The following is a 19,742-nucleotide window of genomic DNA, read 5'->3' on the forward strand; positions in this document are numbered from 1 at the left end:
AGGACCCTCTGGCTTCCCCAGGACCCCGCCTGAGCGGACTCGCTGGGGGAAGCGCACGGAGGGGCAGAGGATGCTGAATGCTCCGAGGTCAGACCCAGGAAGGTGGAAGCTGTGTGAGCTGTGCCCTGCACACACCTGCCCTCCAGGGCTCTGCAGTGATCATACACCCTTACCCCACCCCCTAGATACTTAAGAACTGCACAGGGGAAACTGAGTCACCCCCACAATATTCAGAGGAAACATTAAGAACAGTCCCACTTCGTCACACTTGGCTATTTTGAGTGACTCTTGGCAAGACCACCTGAGCCAGGTGGGAATTGTACTGCAGAGGCTTGGAGAAGCCAGCCTCACTGTCAAGGTGTCCCAATGCAAGATGGGGCCCTCTTAGGTAACTTATTGGGAACACAGGTTGGGCAGTGGGTTTGTTCATCCTGATTCTTTCTAAGTAGAACCCATTCAGAACTGGCCAGCCCTACGAACCAAGCAGCAGGTCCAATCTTTTATTGCTCTGGCCAGCTATCACCGGAGGTTTGCAAAGGGGTATCGTGGCCCCCATAACAGACCTTACCAAAAAGGGGAAGCCAGCCTGGCTGGTATGGACCAGGCCTGGGAGAAAGGCTTAAAGGACATAAAAGAGGCGTTGTCCAAAGAGCCAGTTTTAGCCAGCCCTGATTTCAGCTGCGCCCTGAGGCGTGTAACATTGAGCTAGGCACATGCTAATGCAGGCTGGGGCGGGGGACAAGGGGCCCCCATTATCTTCCTGGGTAAATAACTGACCCCATTGAACAGGATTGTGCTGGCAGTGAGAGGAAATGCTAGGCCATTGTTTGGGCTATTCAACAACTTAAGCCTTATCTATATAAGAGAAGATTTAAGGTTTTAACGGGCCACTCCCTGCTAATATGGGTGCAGCGAGCCAAAAAGACCAATTCCAGACTATTACGCCGGAGCCTAGCTCTGCATCCTGATGCCTTGTAAAGAAAAGGGAGACCCTGAGGCTTATTAGGGAGTGCCGGAGACCCCCCCTTCTGCCCCTTTGGGCATTGGGAGAGTGATGCTGGCAGCCCAGGTGCCAGCTCATGCCACGGTGCCCATGTCTCAGCTTCACGCTGCCAGGTGCCAAGCTGGGACCAGTCGGGCTGAGCGGGGTGTTTTGTAAAACAGGCACTAGAATGATCAGAATGTGCGTTGTGTGTAGGCTTGTGAGCTACTGCAGTATGGTCCCATACTGTACAGGGGTAGCCGAACGTTTGCAACCTGAGCACCTGTGACTGTGCGAATGACCAGACAGGAGAGAGACATGAACCAGAGCAAAGGGCTGACCCCCCACAGCAGGTGTCACGTCATCCCCAGCAGGCACGGGCCGTTGACACCAGACGGACTAGAGTGGAACATTAAAAAGGACAAAAGACTGTTGCAAAAAGAAAAGGAGGACTTGTGGCACCTTAGAGACTAACCAATTTATTAGAGCATAAGCTTTCGTGAGCTACAGCTCACTTCATCGGATGCATATCGTGGAAACTGCAGCAGGCTTTATATATACACAGAGAATATGAAACAATACCTATTCCCACCCCACTGTCCTGCTGGTAATAGCTTATCTAAAGTGATTTCCAGCACAAATCAAGGTTTTCTCACCCTCCACCCCCCCACACAAATTCACTCTCCTGCTGGTGATAGCCCATCCAAAGTGACAACTTTTTACACAATGTGCATGACACATGACTCCTCAGGCCCTACGCTACCAGCACTCCCAGCTACCTTCGAGACACCACTGACTTCCTGAGGAAACTACAATCCATCGGTGATCTTCCTGATAACACCATCCTGGCCACTATGGATGTAGAAGCCCTCTACACCAACATTCCACACAAAGATGGACTACAAGCCGTCAGGAACAGTACCCCGATAATCTCATGGCAAACCTGGTGGCTGAATTTTGTGACTTTGTCCTTACCCATAACTACTTCACATTTGGGGACAATGTATACCTTCAGATCAGCGGCACTGCTATGGGTACCCGCATGGCCCCACAGTATGCCAACATTTTTATGGCTGATTTAGAACAACGCTTCCTCAGCTCTCGTCCCCTAAAGCCCCTACTCTACTTGCGCTATATTGATGACATCTTCATCATCTGGACCCATGGAAAAGAAGCCCTTGAGGAATTCCACCATGATTTCAACAATTTCCATCCCACCACCAACCTCAGCCTGGTCCAGTCCACACAAGAGATCCACTTCCTGGACACTACAGTGCTAATAAACAATGGTCACATAAACACCACCCTATACCGGAAACCTACTGACCGCTATTCCTACCTGCATGCCTCCAGCTTTCACCCTGACCACACCACACGATCCATCGTCTACAGCCAAGCTCTGCGATACAACCGCATTTGCTCCAACCCCTCAGACAGAGACAAACACCTACAAGATCTCTGTCAAGCTTTCTTACAACTACAATACCCACCTGCAGAAGTAAAGAAACAGATTGATAGAGCCAGAAGAGTTCCCAGAAGTTACCTACTACAGGACAGGCCTAACAAAGAAAATAACAGAACGCCACTAGCCGTCACCTTCAGCCCCCAACTAAAACCCCTCCAACGCATTATTAAGGATCTACAACCTATCCTAAAGGATGACCCAACACTCTCACAAATCTTGGGAGACAGGCCAGTCCTTGCCTACAGACAGCCCCGCAACCTGAAGCAAATACTCACCAACAACCACATACCACACAACAGAACCACTAACCCAGGAACTTATCCTTGCAACAAAGCCCGTTGCCAACTGTGCCCACATATCTATTCAGGGGACACCATCACAGGGCCTAATAACATCAGCCACACTATCAGAGGCTCGTTCACCTGCACATCCACCAATGTGATATATGCCATCATGTGCCAGCAATGCCCCTCTGCCATGTACATTGGTCAAACTGGACAGTCTCTACGTAAAAGAATAAATGGACACAAATCAGATGTCAAGAATTATAACATTCATAAACCAGTCGGAGAACACTTCAATCTCTCTGGTCACGCGATCACAGACATGAAGGTCGCTATCTTAAAACAAAAAAACTTCAAATCCAGACTCCAGCGAGAAACTGCTGAATTGGAATTCATTTGCAAATTGGATACTATTAATTTAGGCTTAAATAGAGACTGGGAGTGGCTAAGTCGTTATGCAAGGTAGCCTATTTCCTCTTGTTTTTTCTTACCTCCCCCCCCCAGATGTTCTGGTTTAACTTGGATTTAAACTTGGAGAGTGGTCAGTTTGGATGAGCTATTACCAGCAGGAGAGTGAGTTTGTGTGTGTATGGGGGTGGGGAGGATGTGAGAAAACCTGGATTTGTGCTGGAAATGGCCCCCCTTAATTATGCACATTGTAGGGAGAATGGTCACTTTGGATGAGCTATTACCAGCAGGATAGTGAGTTTGTGTGTGTGGTTTTTGGGAGGGGGGTGAGGGGGTGAGAGAACCTGGATTTGTGCAGGAAATAGCCCAGCTTGATTGTCATGCACATTGTGTAAAGAGTTGTCACTTTGGATGGGCTATCACCAGCAGGAGAGTGAATTTGTGTGGGGGGGTGGAGGGTGAGAAAACCTGGATTTGTGCTGGAAATCACTTTAGATAAGCTATTACCAGCAGGACAGTGGGGTGGGAATAGGTATTGTTTCATATTCTCTGTGTATATATAAAGCCTGCTGCAGTTTCCACGATATGCATCTGAGGAAGTGAGCTGTAGCTCACGAAAGCTCATGCTCAAATAAATTGGTTAGTCTCTAAGGTGCCACAAGTCCTCCTGTTCTTTTTGCGAATACAGACTAACACGGCTGTTACTCTGAAACTTTTGAAAATTAAGATTGTAACTCATTGGTGTATCTATGTTTACCTGCTTTAACCTTGAAAAGAACTCTCCAGTTTCTTTTTCCTATTAATATGTCGATATGGAGTTTATTATTGAATTGGCTACAAGCGCAGTCTTTGGTGTGAGATCTAAAGTGCAGCTGCCCTGGGGTAAGTGACTGGTCCTGAATATTACTGTAATTCTTGGCTTAAGGGCCATCTAAAGTGCAGCTCCCCTGGGTGGTGAGGTGGATCGGCACACCCAAGGGGACTATCCGTGGCTCCATGTTCAGGCTGTCACAGCGCCTGAGGGGTTCACACTAGATAACTGGCTGGTGCAGTCTAAGTACAGAACTCCCCGCTAGCCTGGGGTTTGTGCCCTGGTTCCTACCAGCCTGCCCTGAGGTTGGTACCCACGCTTGGGGTCCCTGCAGGCAGCTTGACACCTTCCCATCCCCACGGGAGAGCCCAGAACCCCCCATCCTCACGGGAGAGCCCAGCAGAACCTGGCACACACACTACCGAGCGCACAGCAGCCGGCTTGTTGCCCGGGCACTCACCAGACTTGGGCAGTGGGTACGCCGTGTTGTAATGCCTTTCGAAGAACTTGAGGATGGGCCCGGTCACATGGAGTGCATAGTCCCCTTGCCCTGCTGTGATGGCCTTCGGACGGCCCCAGATCCGGATCTGCAGGGGGAGACTCGAGGCTCAGCCAAGGCTCCCCTACCCCACAGCCGAGCCAGGCCGCCCCCGCCCCATGCAGCAACCTACCAGCACATTGTCCTGCATGTCCTCCACTGCCTGGAACTGGCTGACGATGAAGGCCAGCAGATATGTGGACATCTTGGGGGTGGTCTGGAATTCAGTGACGTTCCAGGTGGTGCCATCGATGGTCTTCTGCCAGGAGCCTGAAAGAAGAGCCACGGCTCCATCATCGAGGCTCACATGCCTCCATCCCCACCCCAGAGCAGGGCACAGTCTCTCCTGGGAGCCCCTTCCTCCCCCATAGCGGGCGTGTAGCTCACTCCGCGGCGGCCAGGCCCCTTCCAGCCCCCAAAGCAGGGCTGCAGTCCCCTGGTATGGCTGGAGAGTGGGCCCCTTGCATGGCCCTCTCCTTGCCCTACCCCCAGGGGATCTCTCCCCCTGACTCCAGTTTGGTTTCCTGCTTTGCTTCCCTCATGCTTCTCCCCCCACACCCCACTTCACCCCTCCACTGCTGGGGACGAGTGCTCCGGTCCCTCTGCCCCACCACACTGCCGAGCTCGGAGCAGAACGGCCCCAAGCCTGTGACGAGCAAGGAGGGGCTCTTACTGGGGCCTGCATATGGGCATCAGGCTCAGGGGAGCCAGTGGGCAGCCCGGTGCTGAGCCTGCGTGAGAGTTCATCCCCAGCAGCCCCTTCCTCTTCTCTGCTGGCTGCTCCCCCCTGCCCCCCGGGGGCTCCAGCTGATCTGGGGCCCTGGGTGTGCTCAGTGCTTGGCTGATCTCACAGCGGCTCCATCTCGCCCAGTGACCCGGCCTAGCCAGGGAACATCCCCATGGGTCCCGGGGTGCAGACTCAGCCCAGGGCCCTGCTGGAGCCTTGGGGGGCTGAGGAAGCCCAGGGGGCGCAGCCCTGGGGAGGGGCAGGAGGCAGGGCGGAGGCTGCTGGTGCAGGGCACACGGTTCCTAAGCTGCCGAGCCCCGGCTCACTCACTCTCCACAGGCATATTGGACAGCGCCGTGTGGTTGGGGCTGTGGATCAGCGTGACCTTGAATCTGGCCTTCATGGCGGGCTCGTCGAAGCAAGGGAAGGCTTTCCGCGCGTCGGGCGCCTGCATCTGTGTGGTGGCCACGACCCTGCAATCAAAGGCAGCCCGCTCAGCCCAGCCAGCCCTGCCACCCTCTGCAGCCATGGCTTGGGGGTCCTGCAGGCAGGCCCCGGACTCCCCTGACCTCCTGCCGCTGGCGCCCCAAGGGAGCTGCTCACACCTGGGCCAGCTCAGAGCCCCCGGCGGGGTCTGTCTGCACAGGAGAGCCGCAGCCTGGAACCACACAGCGCTGCGGGCTGGGGAGGGGAGCCAGGCCTGAAGGGCAATGGCAGAGCCAGGGGGGCAGCTGCAGACCCTGCCTGCCCTGCACTGGGCCTGGTCAGCACTGTTAGTCCCGGTCAAGTTGGCTGGGCATTAGCCACCTAGGGAGAGACAGCCCGGCTAGGCAGGTTGCACCCGGGCTGGGGGAGCAATGTGCGGGAGGTGCCCGGCCAGGCAGGCTGGGCCTGGGGAGAGGGAATGGGGGGAGGAAGGACCTGGCCAGGCAGGCTGGGCCCAGGGGGGAGCAATGGGGGGAGGAAGGACCCAGCCCAGGGGGGATGAGAGGAAGGGCACAGACAGCAGGAGAGGCGACCCTACCCCAAAGAGCTCCCCGCAGTGACATTAGGGATGGTGGGGGGAGGAGTCCTGGGGCCCCAGGCTGCCAGCTGCAGCTTGTAGGATTTTTGTTTCCAAATTTCACCAGGCTTTAGCTGGCACCAGCAGCTGCTGTCAGGCTGGCATACTCGGTCTGTAGGATGGGGGTGCCCAGCCCCGAAATACCTTGCAGCTCTCCTCCTGGACATGGCACAGGTCTGTGGCAGCGTATGGGGGGAAGCTGGACTGGGGGGGCGTGGGGACACCCTGCCCCTCAGGCATTTACATTGATTCTACCCCCTCAGCTGCAGCCTGCAGAATCATCACAATGGGAAGCGAGTGACCAGGAGCCTGCAGCCAGCCCCGTGCCTAGGGAATCCTGGACAGCTGGCACACCCCCGGTGCTGCAGGTCACCCCAAATTCTGCTGCAGTCTTGCCCCTTCCCTTGCCCCCCACTAGCCGGCTGCCCACTTCCTACTGTGGGGGCACCCTGGGGCCATACCTGGTCTCTCCATCCTCCACATACTCGCTGCGGTAGAAGCCAGCCAGGTCATCGGCCAGCTCCCCCATGAAGCTGCTGACGAGCTCATAGCTCTTGCCTTTCTCCAGCTGCCCCTGGAGCTGCACCACCAGATACTGGGTCTCGGTCTCCAGCCAGGTATTTGTGATGGGCGGGGGGCTGGAGCCATTCACCCCCTGCAGCGAGACGAGGAAGGTGCCCTGCAATGTGTAGTTGAGCTTCTTGCTGTGGATCAGGATGAGGTTGGTGGCATTCTGGCAGGAGAAGCGCACGGTGCTGTTCCCTTTGAAGATGTAGAGGCTGGAGGCGCTCGGGGTCAGGAAGGGCTGCAGGGTCACGGTGTACTGCTCTGGGACCAAGGACTGGGGGAGTCTGAAGTTGTTCCAAGGGTTGGCAGGGCCGGCCGTGGTGGACAGGGGGGTGGTGGTCACATTGGCCGGCGGGGAAGTGACGCTGGGCAGGGACACTGCATTTCTCTCCTTCTCCTGCGAGTACACAACGGAGAGGGCGATGATGGTGGCCACGGCGCCCACGCCCAGGATGATGCTCACGATGCCCAGGGTCTTGCTGATGAAGAAGCCGGCTGCCATGGTGCGCTGCTGGGGAGGGAGAGGCAGGGCAGTCACAGGGCCAGGTTCACAGCAGCCTTTTATCCCCCGCTCCCTGGGGGCTCTCCGCTCCTCGGGTTAATGGATGAAGTATTAATTGGCTGGGAGGCTCACAAAGGTCACTGCAGCTTCGCAGCATCTGGGACAAGCACCCCAACCCCACCCCCCACCTGCTCCAAGAGGAAGTTAATGGGAAACAGGGCATCTGTGCGCAGCACCTGCAGGATCAGTCTCCTTCCAACAGGACCAGCACAGGTCTCCCACCACATGTGAAAATGTGTGCTAATGGTTAGAGCAGGGGACTGGAGTCAGGACTCCTGGGTTCTATCCTCAATGCTGGGAGGGGAGTGGGTGCTAGTGGATAAAGCAGGAAGGACTGGGCATCGGAACTCCAGGGTTCTAGACCCATGTCTGGCTTGTTCTGGGACCCTGGGTCCCGTTAACCTCTCTGTGCCTCAGTTTCCCCTATGTGACATGCTTACAGTCACCTCCATAGTGTCATATAGAAGACACAGGAGGTAACTGGCCCACTCTACTCGGCACTAGTGAGGCCTCAGTTGGACTGCTGTGTCCCAGGCTTTCGGGAAGATGTGGAGAAAGTGGAGCAAGTCCAGAGGAGAGCAATGAACACGACACATGGTTTGGAAAATCTGCCCTGTGAGGAGTGATTAAAACCCTGGGCCTGTTTCGTCCTGAGAAAAGAAGCTGAGAGGGGAGCTGGGAACAGCCTGTACAGCTGTGAAGGGCTGCTCTAAAGAGGCCGGGGATCGTTTGCTCTCCATGTTCCCTAAGGTAGGGTCAGAAGCGATGGGCTTAATCTGCAGCCAGGGAGATTTAGGTTGGACATTAGGAAAAACTTCCGAATTGTAGAGGTAGCTCAGCTCCGGAACAGGCTGCCAAGGGCGGTGGTGGAATCCCCGTCAGGGGAGGGTTTGAAGAACAGGTTGGACAAACCCCCGTCAGGGCTGGTCTAGGTGCACTTGGTCCAGCCTCGGCCCAGGGAGATGTACTTGGTGACTTCTCGGGGGCCTTCCAGCCCTGCGGTTCCACAGTGCTGCGGCCACCACCTGGCTGCCTGCAAAGTACCTCGTGCTGCCGGGGCAGGCCCAGGGGAAGCGCGATGCATTGTCAGGCTGTCAGTGCGTGCACCTCCCTGGCTGGTGTGCATTTGAGTGACGCACCTGCCCACACTGAGGGGCAGGCTCGGGCCAGTGTCACCCACCAGGAGCCCTTGCCTGCTCTGGGAGCCCTGACGTGGGGGTCCTGGGGGTACAGCATCTGCAGGCTGCTGTGGAGCTGGACAGGTGTGGGAGCGCTCAAGACAGGCTGGGGTGGTTGCGGGCTCTGCCAGCCACCTGTGAGGCTTCCAAAGTCCATGATCTGCTCCATCGTGTAATAAAATTTATCAGCTTATGGGGGAGCAAATAACTTGCAGAGGACCTGAACAAGGGCTCCTGGAAGTGCGTTCTCACTTCCCGCATGCCAGTGCCAGTCAGGGGCCTAGGCAGAGAGAAGCCACGCCAAGGGACATGCTCACAGGCTCAGGGGCCCTGGGCGGTGCCCAGAGCAACCCTAGGCAGGTCTGTAGGTGAAGGACCTTGAGTGGCTGCTGCTGTGCAGGCCCTGTGACGAAGCAGGACTGTTCTTAATGGTTCCTCTGAATAGCGTGGGGGTGCCTCAGTTTCCCCTAGGCAGTTCTTAAGTATCTAGGAGATGGGATAAGGGTGTATGATCATTGCAGAGCCCTGGAGGGCAGGTGTGTGCAGGGGTCTGGACACAGAGAATGGCCGACACCCTGTTTCCTGGCAACTGATGGCCTGGCCCTTCCCCTGCAAAGGTGCTGACTGAAAGTGTTGGGGAACAAAGAGATCAGGTGGCCTCCTGGCCCGGGAGGGAAAGAGACAAAGGCAAGAGGAGAGGCTGGAGAGTTTTCAGTTTGGGGCTGGCTGGGACATGGAGTGAAGTGCAGACGGGGTTGTCTGGCTCACCACCCCCCAAAATGGACCCGGCTGAGGGGTCCTGTTCTCTACACCTACAAGCTCTGTTTTAGACCATGTTCCTGTCGTCTAACAAACCTCTGTGTTACTGGCTGGCTGAGAGTCACGTCTGACTGCGGAGTTGGGGGGCAGGACCCTCTGGCTTCCCCAGGACCCCGCCTGGGCGGACTCGCTGTGGGAAGCGCTCGGAGGGGCAGAGGAGGCTGAATGCTCCGAGGTCAGACCCAGGAAGGTGGAAGCCGGGTGAGCTGTGTGTCCTGCAGACAGTCTGCTCCCAGAGAGACTTCCCCAGAGTCCTGCCTGGCTTCGCAGGGAGCAGTTCCAGAGCATCGCCCGGGGACGCCGGGACAGCCATCTCCTCAGCAGGAACTGCTGGGTTCCTGGCGCCCCACATCCTGAGTCCTTGCAGAGTTGTGAGCCTGCAGCGCCGGACCCCCGGGTGCAGGAGCTGGGAAGTCACGTGAGGCGTGTCTGCGAGGCAGCTCTGCACTGGGAAGCCGGGGTGCTTAGCGACCCTCTCCGAGCTCTAGGACAGCAGCACGACAGTGCAGGGCATGGGGCCATGGCCTCTCGAGCCAGGCAGCCTGAGGCACACCCCCATTCTGGGCCCTGCTGGGAGCCACCCCAGGGAGTGCACTGAGGTCCTGGGGCTGCCACGTGCCCCAGCTGGTGTGGGGCAGAGGGCAGCAGGGGGGAGCAAGTGGCGCCAGACCTCAGTGCAGAGCCAGCAGGACTTGGGAGAGGATGTCGTGTGGAGCAAACCCTGCACCTTGCAGCACATGGCAAACCCATGCAGCCTCAGCCCTCCTGGGCCGCCCCCGGCCTGCAGCTTGGCTCGGGCACACGGCAGCTCTGCCAATGAGCCAGTGAACGCTGGGGGGGGAACCTTCCCAGCTTCCCCTGGTTATTTGCTGCGTGGTGGAGCCACACCCACGGCCTTCCGCTCTGCCAGGCTCTCTCCTGCCTGGCACAGCTGGGGAGTGGGGCCGTTCCTAGCAGTCGGGCTGGACTCAAGGGCCTGCAGCAGTTCCCACGCCAGGAGCTGGGCGCAGGCTGGAAGGATGTGTTCAGACAGGAGAAGATTTGCTTTGGCAAAAGATACTGACAGTTTCCAAAAGCAAAATATCATGATCCCATCCCCAGCTGGGAAGCAGCTCTCTGCCCCCCTGCCGCTGCCCCAGACCCCCCAGCCTGGGAACCAGCCCCAGATGTTTCCGCAGGCGTGGAGCTCACGCCAGAGATTAGCTGTGGGGACAGAAGCAAGGTTAGGCTGCAAATGACCCTGGCCGGAGCTATCTCTGGAGTCGATTTCTGGGGCTGGGAAGGGTGGGGACCCACAGGCTCACCCCCCAGCTTGCACACCCAGGCCAGCCCCCCACACTCTCCCAGCTCGCACAGCCAGGCCAGCCCCCCACACTCTCCCAGCTCACACCACCCCCAGCCCTCCCAGCCAGCTAACACACATAAATACCTCCCACAACTTGTTCACACAGAGTAATCCCCACCCCTCTGTCACACACACCCTCGCTGCCCACCCCGCACATGTCTCCACTGCGCCATACCCCCAATGTCACACACACTCTCCCTTCCCCCATCACACCCCATCCACCCCGCCTCACACACACACCCGACACACACACCTCACCACTGTGCACATGCTGCCCTACAATCCATGCATGCCATGGACTCACTGCCATGTGCCCCATGCACAGCAACCCAGGTCACACACCCCACAGCCATATGCACACACTCCCCACTTCCCCCATGCACACCCAGTCAGTTCAGTTCCATTCAAAGAAACTTTACCAGCAGGATGAATTCCACAAGTGTTGCCAAAGTGCAGGGAAAAGCCCAACCCTGTGGTCTGTGTCAGGGGCAAGGACACCTCCACACCCACAGATCACTTGTTGTTTGGGGGTTGCCCCCCTGTGACGAAGCGGGACTGTTCTTAAGGCTTCCTCTGAATAGCGTGGGGGTGCCTCAGTTTCCCCCATGCAGTTCTTAAGTATCTAGGGGGTGGGGTAAGGACGTATGATTGTCACAGAGCCCTAGAGGGCAGGTGTGTGCAGGGGTCTGGACACAGAGAATGGCCGACACCCTGTTTCCTGGCCACTGATGGCCTGGGCCCTTCCCCCTGCAAGGTGAGAGCTAAAGGGTTGGAGAACAAAGGAATCAGGTGACCTCCTGGCCCGGGAAAGGGACAGAGCCCAGAGGAGGAGGGGCTGGAGGGAGTTTCAGTTTGGGGCTGGCTGGGGACATGGAGTGAAGGGCAGACGGGGTTGTCTGGCTCACCGCCCCCCAAAATGGACCCGGCTGAGGGGTCCTGTTCTCTGCACCTGCAAGCTCTGTGTTAGACCATGTTCCTGTCGTCTAATAAACCTTCTGTTTTACTGGCTGGCTGAGAGTCCCGTCTGACTGCAGAGTTGGGGGGCAGGACCCTCTGGCTTCCCCAGGACCCCGCCTGGGCGGACTGGCTGTGGGAAGCGCACGGAGGGGCAGAGGAGGCTGAATGCTCCGAGGTCAGACCCAGGAAGGGGGAAGCTGGGTGAGCTGTGGGTCCTGCAGACAGTCTGCTCCCAGAGAGGAGACTTCCCCAGAGTCCTGACTGGCTTCATGGGGAGCCGTTCCAGAGCATCGCCCGGGGACGCCGTGACACCCACCCCCCATCAGCCCCAAACACTTGACCCTAATTTACTCCAGCCTTTCAAAGGGAGAAGGTACTTGGTCATGCTAGGTGAAAACAAGTGTGTGCAGGGGTTAGAAGGGGAAGAGTCTGAGTTGTGTAGGGAGAGCGTATGTGGGGGAGGTGGGTAGGGTGGATGGGGTGTAAGCATGTGTCCAGGCTGTAGGGGCTGTACAAGGTGCATGTGTGTAGGACTGTGTGGGGTTATGGTGTGGGGGGGTGCGCAGGGCATGGGGTGGGTAGGTAGGGTATAGAGGAAGGTATGGAATATGTGGGGTATATGGTGTGTGGCTGTGTGTAACAGAATGTATGTGTGGTGGGGGGCATGTGTGTAGGGATGTAAGGGGGCATATGGGGTGTGCAAAGTGTATGGTGTGTGTGAAGGAGGTCTGTACAGGGTATGCAGGATGTATGTCTGTAGGGGATATGCCGGGTGTGTGCGTGTGTGTGTGTGTGTAAGGAGCCTATGGGTGTGTAGGGGTGTGCATGGGGATGTACAGGGTGTGTGCACAGGGTATATGGTGCGTGTAAGGGTGTATGGGAGATGCAGGTAAGGGGGTGTACGGTGTGTGTAGAGGGTGTACGGGCTGTGCAGGGGATATGATGTGTGTGTAAGAGGGTGTATGGAGAGTGTAGGGAATTTACAGGCTGCGCAGGGTGCATGGTGTGTGTGTAGGAGGGTGTGCAGGGAGATGGATTGTGGGGAGTGTGCAGGGTGTAGGTGGGGTGTGCACAGGGGTGTGCAGGGGAGATGGATTGTGGGGGGTGCAGGGTGTCGGTGGGGTGTGCACAGGGGTGTGCAGGGGAGATGGATTGTGGGGGGCGTGCAGGGTGTAGGTGGGGTGTGCAGGGGAGATGGATTGTGGGGGGTGTGCAGGGTGTCGGTGGGGTGTGCAGGGGAGATGGATTTTGGGGGGTGCAGGGTGTAGGTGGGGTGTGCACAGGGGTGTGCAGGGGAGATGGATTGTGGGGGGTGTGCAGGGTGTCGGTGGGGTGTGCAGGGGAGATGGATTTTGGGGGGTGCAGGGTGCAGGGTGTAGGTGGGGTGTGCACAGGGTGTGCAGGGGAGATGGATTTTGGGGGGTGCAGGGTGTCGGTGGGGTGTGCACAGGGGTGTGCAGGGGAGATGGATTGTGGGGGGTGTGCAGGGTGTCGGTGGGGTGTGCAGAGGGGTGTGCACAGGGGAGATGGATTGTGGGGGGTGTGCAGGGTGTCGGTGGGGTGTGCACAGGGGTGTGCAGGGGAGATGGATTGTGGGGGGTGTGCAGGGTGTTGGTGGGGTGTGCACAGGGGTGTGCAGGGAGATGGATTTTGGGGGGTGCAGGGTGTCGGTGGGGTGTGCATAGGGGCATGCAGGGTGTAGGTGGGGTGTGCAGGGGAGATGGATTGTGGGGGGGTGTGCAGGGTGTCGGTGGGGTGTGCACAGGGGTGTGCAGGGGAGATGGATTTTGGGGGTGCAGGGTGTCGGTGGGGTGTGCACAGGGGTGTGCAGGGAGATGGATTTTGGGGGGTGCAGGGTGTCGGTGGGGTGTGCATAGGGGCGTGCAGGGTGTAGGTGGGGTGTGCACAGGGGGTGTGCAGGGGAGATGGATTGTGGGGGGCGTGCAGGGTGTCGGTGGCGTGTGCATAGGGGCGTGCAGGGTGTAGGTGGGGTGTGCACAGGGGTGTGCAGGGGAGATGGATTTTGGGGGGTGCAGGGTGTAGGTGGGGTGTGCACAGGGGTGTGCAGGGTGTCGGTGGGGTGCTGGGGATGCAGCAAACCCAGCCAGAGCAGGAGGCTCCCACTCACCTTTGTGGCTTCATCCCCAGGGTGCGAGCTCCAGACTCCGCAGGGGCTGCTGCCGCCAGTCCCAGCCCCTGAGCAGGGATGTGGAGCCACAGGGCTGCGGAATCTGCCTCCGCCTCCGCCTCCCCTCGGCTGGCCCCAAACCAGCAGCAAAAGAAAGTTTCCTTCCGATGCTCCAGGGGAAGTAACCGGACCTGAACCACACTCACCACCTTAACCCTTGCACTGCTGGCCAGCCACCACCAGGCACGGCTGCCAACAGGGCACTGCCCTGGGGAACCTCACAGCGTGAGCAGGCCTGGCGCGGCTGGCAGGCCCTGCAGCGAGGGATGTGCCATGCGCCGGCTCCAGGGCCTGAGGAGTGCCCACGTTGCTGAGCTGGGGCCCGAGCTGGAGGCTGGACATCGGATTCTGCCCACAGACATTGTGGTGCTGGAGTCCCCCTGCCCGCGGACGGTGCCTCCCCCCTGCTGCTCCCCGGAGCCCCCGGAGCCGAGCGAGGAGCTGCTCCCCGGCCCCACACACAGTGCCAGGGACCAGGCCGCAGCCTGCTAGGCCTTGCCCAGGGAGCCCCTGCCCCGGCTCCGCAGCAGCCAGCCATGCTGGACACATCAGAGAAGAGGGCACAGCTCCCCACACTGTTGCTACATCCCAGGCCATGGGCCCCGCCCCGGCGCCAGTCACCGATCCAGCCTCAGCGAGTTCCCAGTCCCTGCTGACCCAGCCGGCCCTCACCCCATTCCTGGCAGTGCCGGGTGCTTTCTGGAAACGTACGGCCCTGTGCCGGAGAAACCCCTTGGAGCAACAAGCCCCCGGCCGCCAGCGGAAGGCATCAGCGGAGCTCTGTGCACATGGCGTGTCCCACACACCCCGCGGCATGTGGGAGCCGGGGCAGTTACGAGGGATCCTGGCCCGTCCATCCCGAAGGCTGCTGGGCTGTTGCCTGGCCCGTGCAGAGCAGTGCTCACCCTCCACCGCAGCCGAGACACGTGGCTCACGCTCGTGCACCCAGTGCAGCGCGCCACCCAGGCTGGAGACCACAGGAGCTGTACGGAGCTGGGATCCGAGAGGAGCAAGAACCGTGGGAACTGGGGTCAGTTGGGAACCAGGCTTAGTTGGGAGCCAGGCCAGGGGGACTGGGCTGTGCCAGGATCTGTATCTTGCGACCCCAGGTCTAGTGTGAAATGGCTGTGGGAGCGAATCCCTCCCCCACCCCACGGCCTCAGACTCCAGCCACAGCTCTTTGTGCCAGCGTGGATGACCTTGGCGCAGGTAGTTCCTGGAGATTAGTGTCCAGCTGGGGATCCCCAACTGCACCGGGCGCGGTTGGCTGCTCACAGAATCCCACATGGGCCCCCTCTCCCCAGGCATGCCCCGCACTGCTCCATGGGACTGTCTAATGGGCCCTGCAACCAGGCCTGTATTCCCGCCGCAGAGACCCTGCCCCTGCACAGTCAGGCCGGGCCGACTCGACGCTACCACCAAGGAGGGTACGGCACTGGAGGACAAGAGGCCTTTCCAGGTCCGCTCAGCTCGCTGTTTCAGGCACTTTAAAGTGATTCCAGCTCTCCTGGGCCTTGGGGCAGAACCCAGAACCCAGCCAGAGCCGCTGCCTGGATGGATTTAACAACATACCCTCCACCTCTGCTGCCCCGGGTCCAGCCCCAGCCACCTGCGCCAGGGGATTTCATTGGGTTGTTGTCATGGAGTCCCCGGGCGATGTTCTGGAACGGCTCCCTACGAAGCCAGACAGGACTCTGGGGAAGTCTCCTCTCTGGGAGCAGCCTGTCTGCAGGACCCACAGCTCACCCGGCTTCCCCCTTCCTGGTTCTGACCTCGGAGCCTTCAGCCTCCTCTGCCCCTCCGTGCACTTCCCACAGCCAGTCCACTCAGGCAGGGTCCTGGGAAAGCCAGAGGGTCCTGCCCCCCAACTCCGCAGTCAGACGGGAGTCTCAGCCAGCCAGGAAAACAGAAGGTTTATTAGACCACAGGAACATGGTCTAAAACAGAGCTTGTAGGTGCAGAGAACAGGACCCCTCAGCCAGGTCCATTTTGAGGGGCAGTGAGCCAGACAACCCCGTCTGCACTTCACTCCATGTCCCAGCCAGCCCCAAACTGAAACTCCCTCCAGCCCCTCCTCCTCTGGGCTTTGTCCCTGTCCTGGGCCAGGAGGTCACTGGATTCCTTTGTTCTCCAACCCTTTAGCTCTCACCTCGCAGGGGGAAGGACCCAGGCCATCAGTTGCCAGGAAACAGGGTGTCGGCCATTCTCTGTGTCCAGACCCCTGCCCACACCTGCCCTCTAGGGCTCTGCAATGATCATACACCCCTATCCCACCACCTAGATACTTAAGAACTGCAGAGGGGAAACTGAGGCACCCCCACACTATTCAGAGGAAACATTAAGAACAGTCCCGCTTCGTCACAGCTGTTCACATCCGAGAACCAAGAGGCCAATGCCAAAGGTGCCCCAGAGGCCAGGATACAGGCCCGTGCCCCACCCCGGGAGCCCGACAGCTGATATCAAAGAGCCCAGTCACCAGGACTCTGGTCACAAGCCCCTGGAGCCCAGCGAGGAGGGCTGGAAGAATACAGGCCACGGGCCCAAAGCACACGACCGAACGGGATGAGCTCATGAGCACACCGAGTTATTGTGTTACCTGTGGAGTGGCCCAGTGAAATGTCACTGCTGGCTGAGCTGTGGGCTGACGTAACAGAACTAAACCACAGGTGTGGTCAGGAATTGGCTCCATAAGGAACTCCTTTTTCATACCCTGTAACAAACAAGTGGGTCATTACCAATTATCGGCCCTCGGCTACAGCAGGGGCCAGATGAAGCAAACACTGAAAGGGTCCTTTGCTCATGTGATGATGTGAGGCAGCAGGGAGGGGGAAGTGTTGACCTGGGAATGTGTCCTGGGGATGGGAGACCTGAGATCCTGTAACCTGAGCCGGGAGGGGGAGGGGGAGGTGACACCTCTGCCCAGGAATGTGAAGACAGGCTGCAGCAGGGAACCTGCTGGGGGGGGTTTAGTTTCAGTTTGGGGCTGGATGGAGGAACACAGGGAACCCCAGGGCTGGGGTCTAAGCTCCCTGCTCCCCCAGAAGGACTTGACTGAGGGGTCCTGGGGGTACCCACAAGCTCTGTTTTGGACTGTGTTCCTGTTGTCCAATAAACCTTCTGTTTTACTGGCTGGCTGAGAGTCTCAGTGAATCCCAGGAAGAGGGGTGCAGGGCCTGGACTCCCCCACACTCCGTGACAGCTCCACGTGCCAGAGCCTGCTGGAGCCCCCCAAGAGGGGCGCAGCATCCCTGGGTTAGCCACTTTGGCCGTACCTCGGTCACAGGCGAGAAGGGTTTGTTGCACTCTGGGGTAGTCTCACTCACTGCCTGGTTACTTAGGCTTTTCCAGCGGGTTTCGAGCCACGAGACCATTTGGCCCCTAGCTGAATAAGGCATTTCTGGTCCCCTGGTGGAACTATCCTCCTGCATAAACAATAATCATGGAAACAAGGACAGTGACTGATCCCACGGGCCCTGCTGGGCTCATGGAAACCCCAGGGGAGCCATGAAAGGAGGCTGCAGCCAGGGCGGGCGGCCAAGCAGCCTCAGGGCCAGTGCTGGGCTGCAGCCAGCTCCCGGCAGGGGATGGTGAGGGCTGGAGGGAGCACAAACCTGCACCTGTCGTACTGAGCAGGGGCTGGCAGCGCAGCAGAGCCAGCGCCCAGAGGAGCCCCCAGGTCCAGCAACACAGGGCGGAGGGGCCACGGCCCAGGCCTGGGACCGGCCTCACGCCAAGCAGCTCCCCAGGAGGGCAGATGCTGGCTGGGGGAGAGCGAGGCAGCCTAGGCCTTCGCCCCAGCTCGCTCACGGCCACGTTGGGAGCCAGGCCGCAGCAGGGAGGGCAGTGCTGGGCACCAGGGCTGCGGGCAGAGCCAGGCCGCACGGGGAGCCGCGGGAGAGGCTGGGGCGACCCGGGAGGGACCGAGCCCCAGCCAGTACCGGCTGCCCTGTCCCAGCCTGCGGCGACACCGTGAGGCAGCTGCCCATCAGGAGGGAGCCCCCCATGTCCTGACCCATCTGCGGTTCTGGTCCATGGGGTTCTCCCAAGACAGAGGGCACACTGGAGCGTGTCATTCGCCCGGCGCACACACACACACTTACCCAGACGCAGCAGCGGGCACTGCCAGGACATGTTGCTGGCATTAGCACCGACCCCCTGCAGAACTCCCCAGCAGCCCCGCCCCACACGCCGCCCCCCAGCAATGCGCCACCAGCCCCAACCCACATGCCATCCCCACACACCACCCCACAACAATGAGCCAGCAGCCCCGCCCCGCACGCCACCCCACGGCAATGAGCCACCAGCCCCGCCCCACATGCCATCCCCACACACCGCCCCACAACAATGGGCCAGCAGCCCTGCCCCATACCCCGCCCCCCACAGCAATGAGCCACCCAGGGAGCCCCGTACTGCAAACAAGGGAGCAACGCCCACGGCAGCTGGGGAATGCACAGCTGAGGTGCAGAGTACGTCGTGCCAGGGCAGCGTGTGGCCGCAGTCCCCTGGGCAGGGCCTGGGGACTGCAGCGGACCCACGCCAGTGCCAAGGTGCGCTCACCCGCGCAATAGGCTGTGATAAGGGCAGAGCTTGCTGGGTGCTAAGCCCGGTACCCACCTGTAGTGGGGTAAGCACCCACTCCAACCCTGAAGGGGCTGGAAAAGCCCGGCTGGGGCAGGGGAAGGGAGCACCCGGCTGATGGGGGGAGTGGCAGCAGCTGGGGGCCACGCCCCAGTCAGGGCCCAGCTGGCTCTAGAAAGGCTTTGAGCCAGAAGTTCCAGTAGAGTCTCTCTCTAGCTTGGTGAGACAGTGACCTGGCTGCAAGGGCTGAGAAAGTGCCCAGATTGGGAGCAGGCCTGGGGAAGGCCAAGGGAGCTTGGGCCCAGGACGGCCTATTAGGTACGGGGGTTGCAGGGGCAGCAGGTCCAAACTCCCTCGCCTGTGATGAGGAGCTTATCCTGCAGTCTGCCCCAGGGAGTGGGGCTAGTCGGTGACTGGCAGTAGCTGAAGACTGAGGCGAGGTGGGGATAGTGGGTGGGGGTTCCCCTGGGAGGGGGAGACCCAGAACAGTGGGGGTACTGCCAGGGAGCAGCACCCAAGACCAGGGCACCGGGATCTGCGAGGGACATGGGGGCCAGGGGTGGCGAGGCACTGGCCTGAAGGAGGCGCTCCGGAGGCTGGATGCTAATTCCCCGAGGCGACCAACAGGAGGCGCTGTGGAGTGAGCGCGCCCCGTGACACCACCCCTGTGCTGGAGCCTGAGCTGCTCCCCTGTCGTTCGTACAGTAACGACCCCTCCGTGCTGAGCCAGGCTGGGAGTGGAGTTCCTGGGAAGCGTGAGGGTCAGGCCTCAGAAGCCAGCCCAAGAGGGGTCTCCTTGGGCCCCTGTGCAGGTCTCTGGGTCTCGGCTCCGAGGGCAGCCCCTGTGCAGCACGGCTCTGTGCTTGGGCCCTGCTCAGCCCCATGGCCCCACACCCTTCTAGAGTCCAAGCCAGGCAGAGCACAGCCAGGGACTGCCCCGGCCTGCTCCCAGCTGCCTCGAGCACAGCTTCTAGCCATCCCGACTTGAGGATGGAGATGAGCTGGTGAATTCCCCTGAATTCTCACTCTCCCCTGCCCAGGGACCCGGCCAACTGCCTTGCCCCTCCCTGCACCCCTGGGAGCAGAGCGGACAGCATGGGGGCCTGGCTTATGCTCCCAGAAACTGGCCCGAGCCCCTCCTGCATCCCCAAAGAGCTGCTATCGGCTCCAGAGCCCCGGCTGGGAACCAGCCCTGCCGCGGTGCTCACGCTGCCCACCCCCACCCAGGGGCTCTGGCTGCAGGGCACAGGCAGCTGGCGGCAAAGGCAGC

The 19,742-nt window shown here is 59.6% G+C and overlaps 1 protein-coding gene across 4 annotated transcripts in view; it reads right to left on the minus strand.

The window, feature by feature from the left end:
• Window positions 1-15,470, minus strand: part of ANPEP (alanyl aminopeptidase, membrane) — a 41,577-nt gene extending 26,107 nt beyond the window's left edge. Inside the window, exons 1-5 of one of the 4 annotated variants that reach the window (XM_084642487.1) lie at window positions 13,835-15,470; window positions 6,740-7,353; window positions 5,546-5,688; window positions 4,622-4,758; window positions 4,411-4,537 (exon numbers count right to left, since the gene is read on the minus strand). In XM_084642487.1, the coding sequence (XP_084498613.1) occupies window positions 4,411-4,537; window positions 4,622-4,758; window positions 5,546-5,688; window positions 6,740-7,347 (1,015 nt within the window). In that variant the 5' untranslated portion in view covers window positions 7,348-7,353; window positions 13,835-15,470. Of the gene's footprint in view, window positions 1-4,410; window positions 4,538-4,621; window positions 4,759-5,545; window positions 5,689-6,739; window positions 7,438-13,834 lie in introns of all 4 variants that reach the window. The other 3 variants (XM_084642484.1, XM_084642486.1, XM_084642485.1) reach the window with 3 other exon arrangements.
• Between the last annotated feature and the right edge of the window lie 4,272 nt (window positions 15,471-19,742).

Source organism: Lepidochelys olivacea, assembly GCF_965140295.1.
Source record: "Lepidochelys olivacea isolate rLepOli2 genome assembly, chromosome: 10".
Taxonomy (NCBI): domain Eukaryota; kingdom Metazoa; phylum Chordata; order Testudines; family Cheloniidae; genus Lepidochelys; species Lepidochelys olivacea.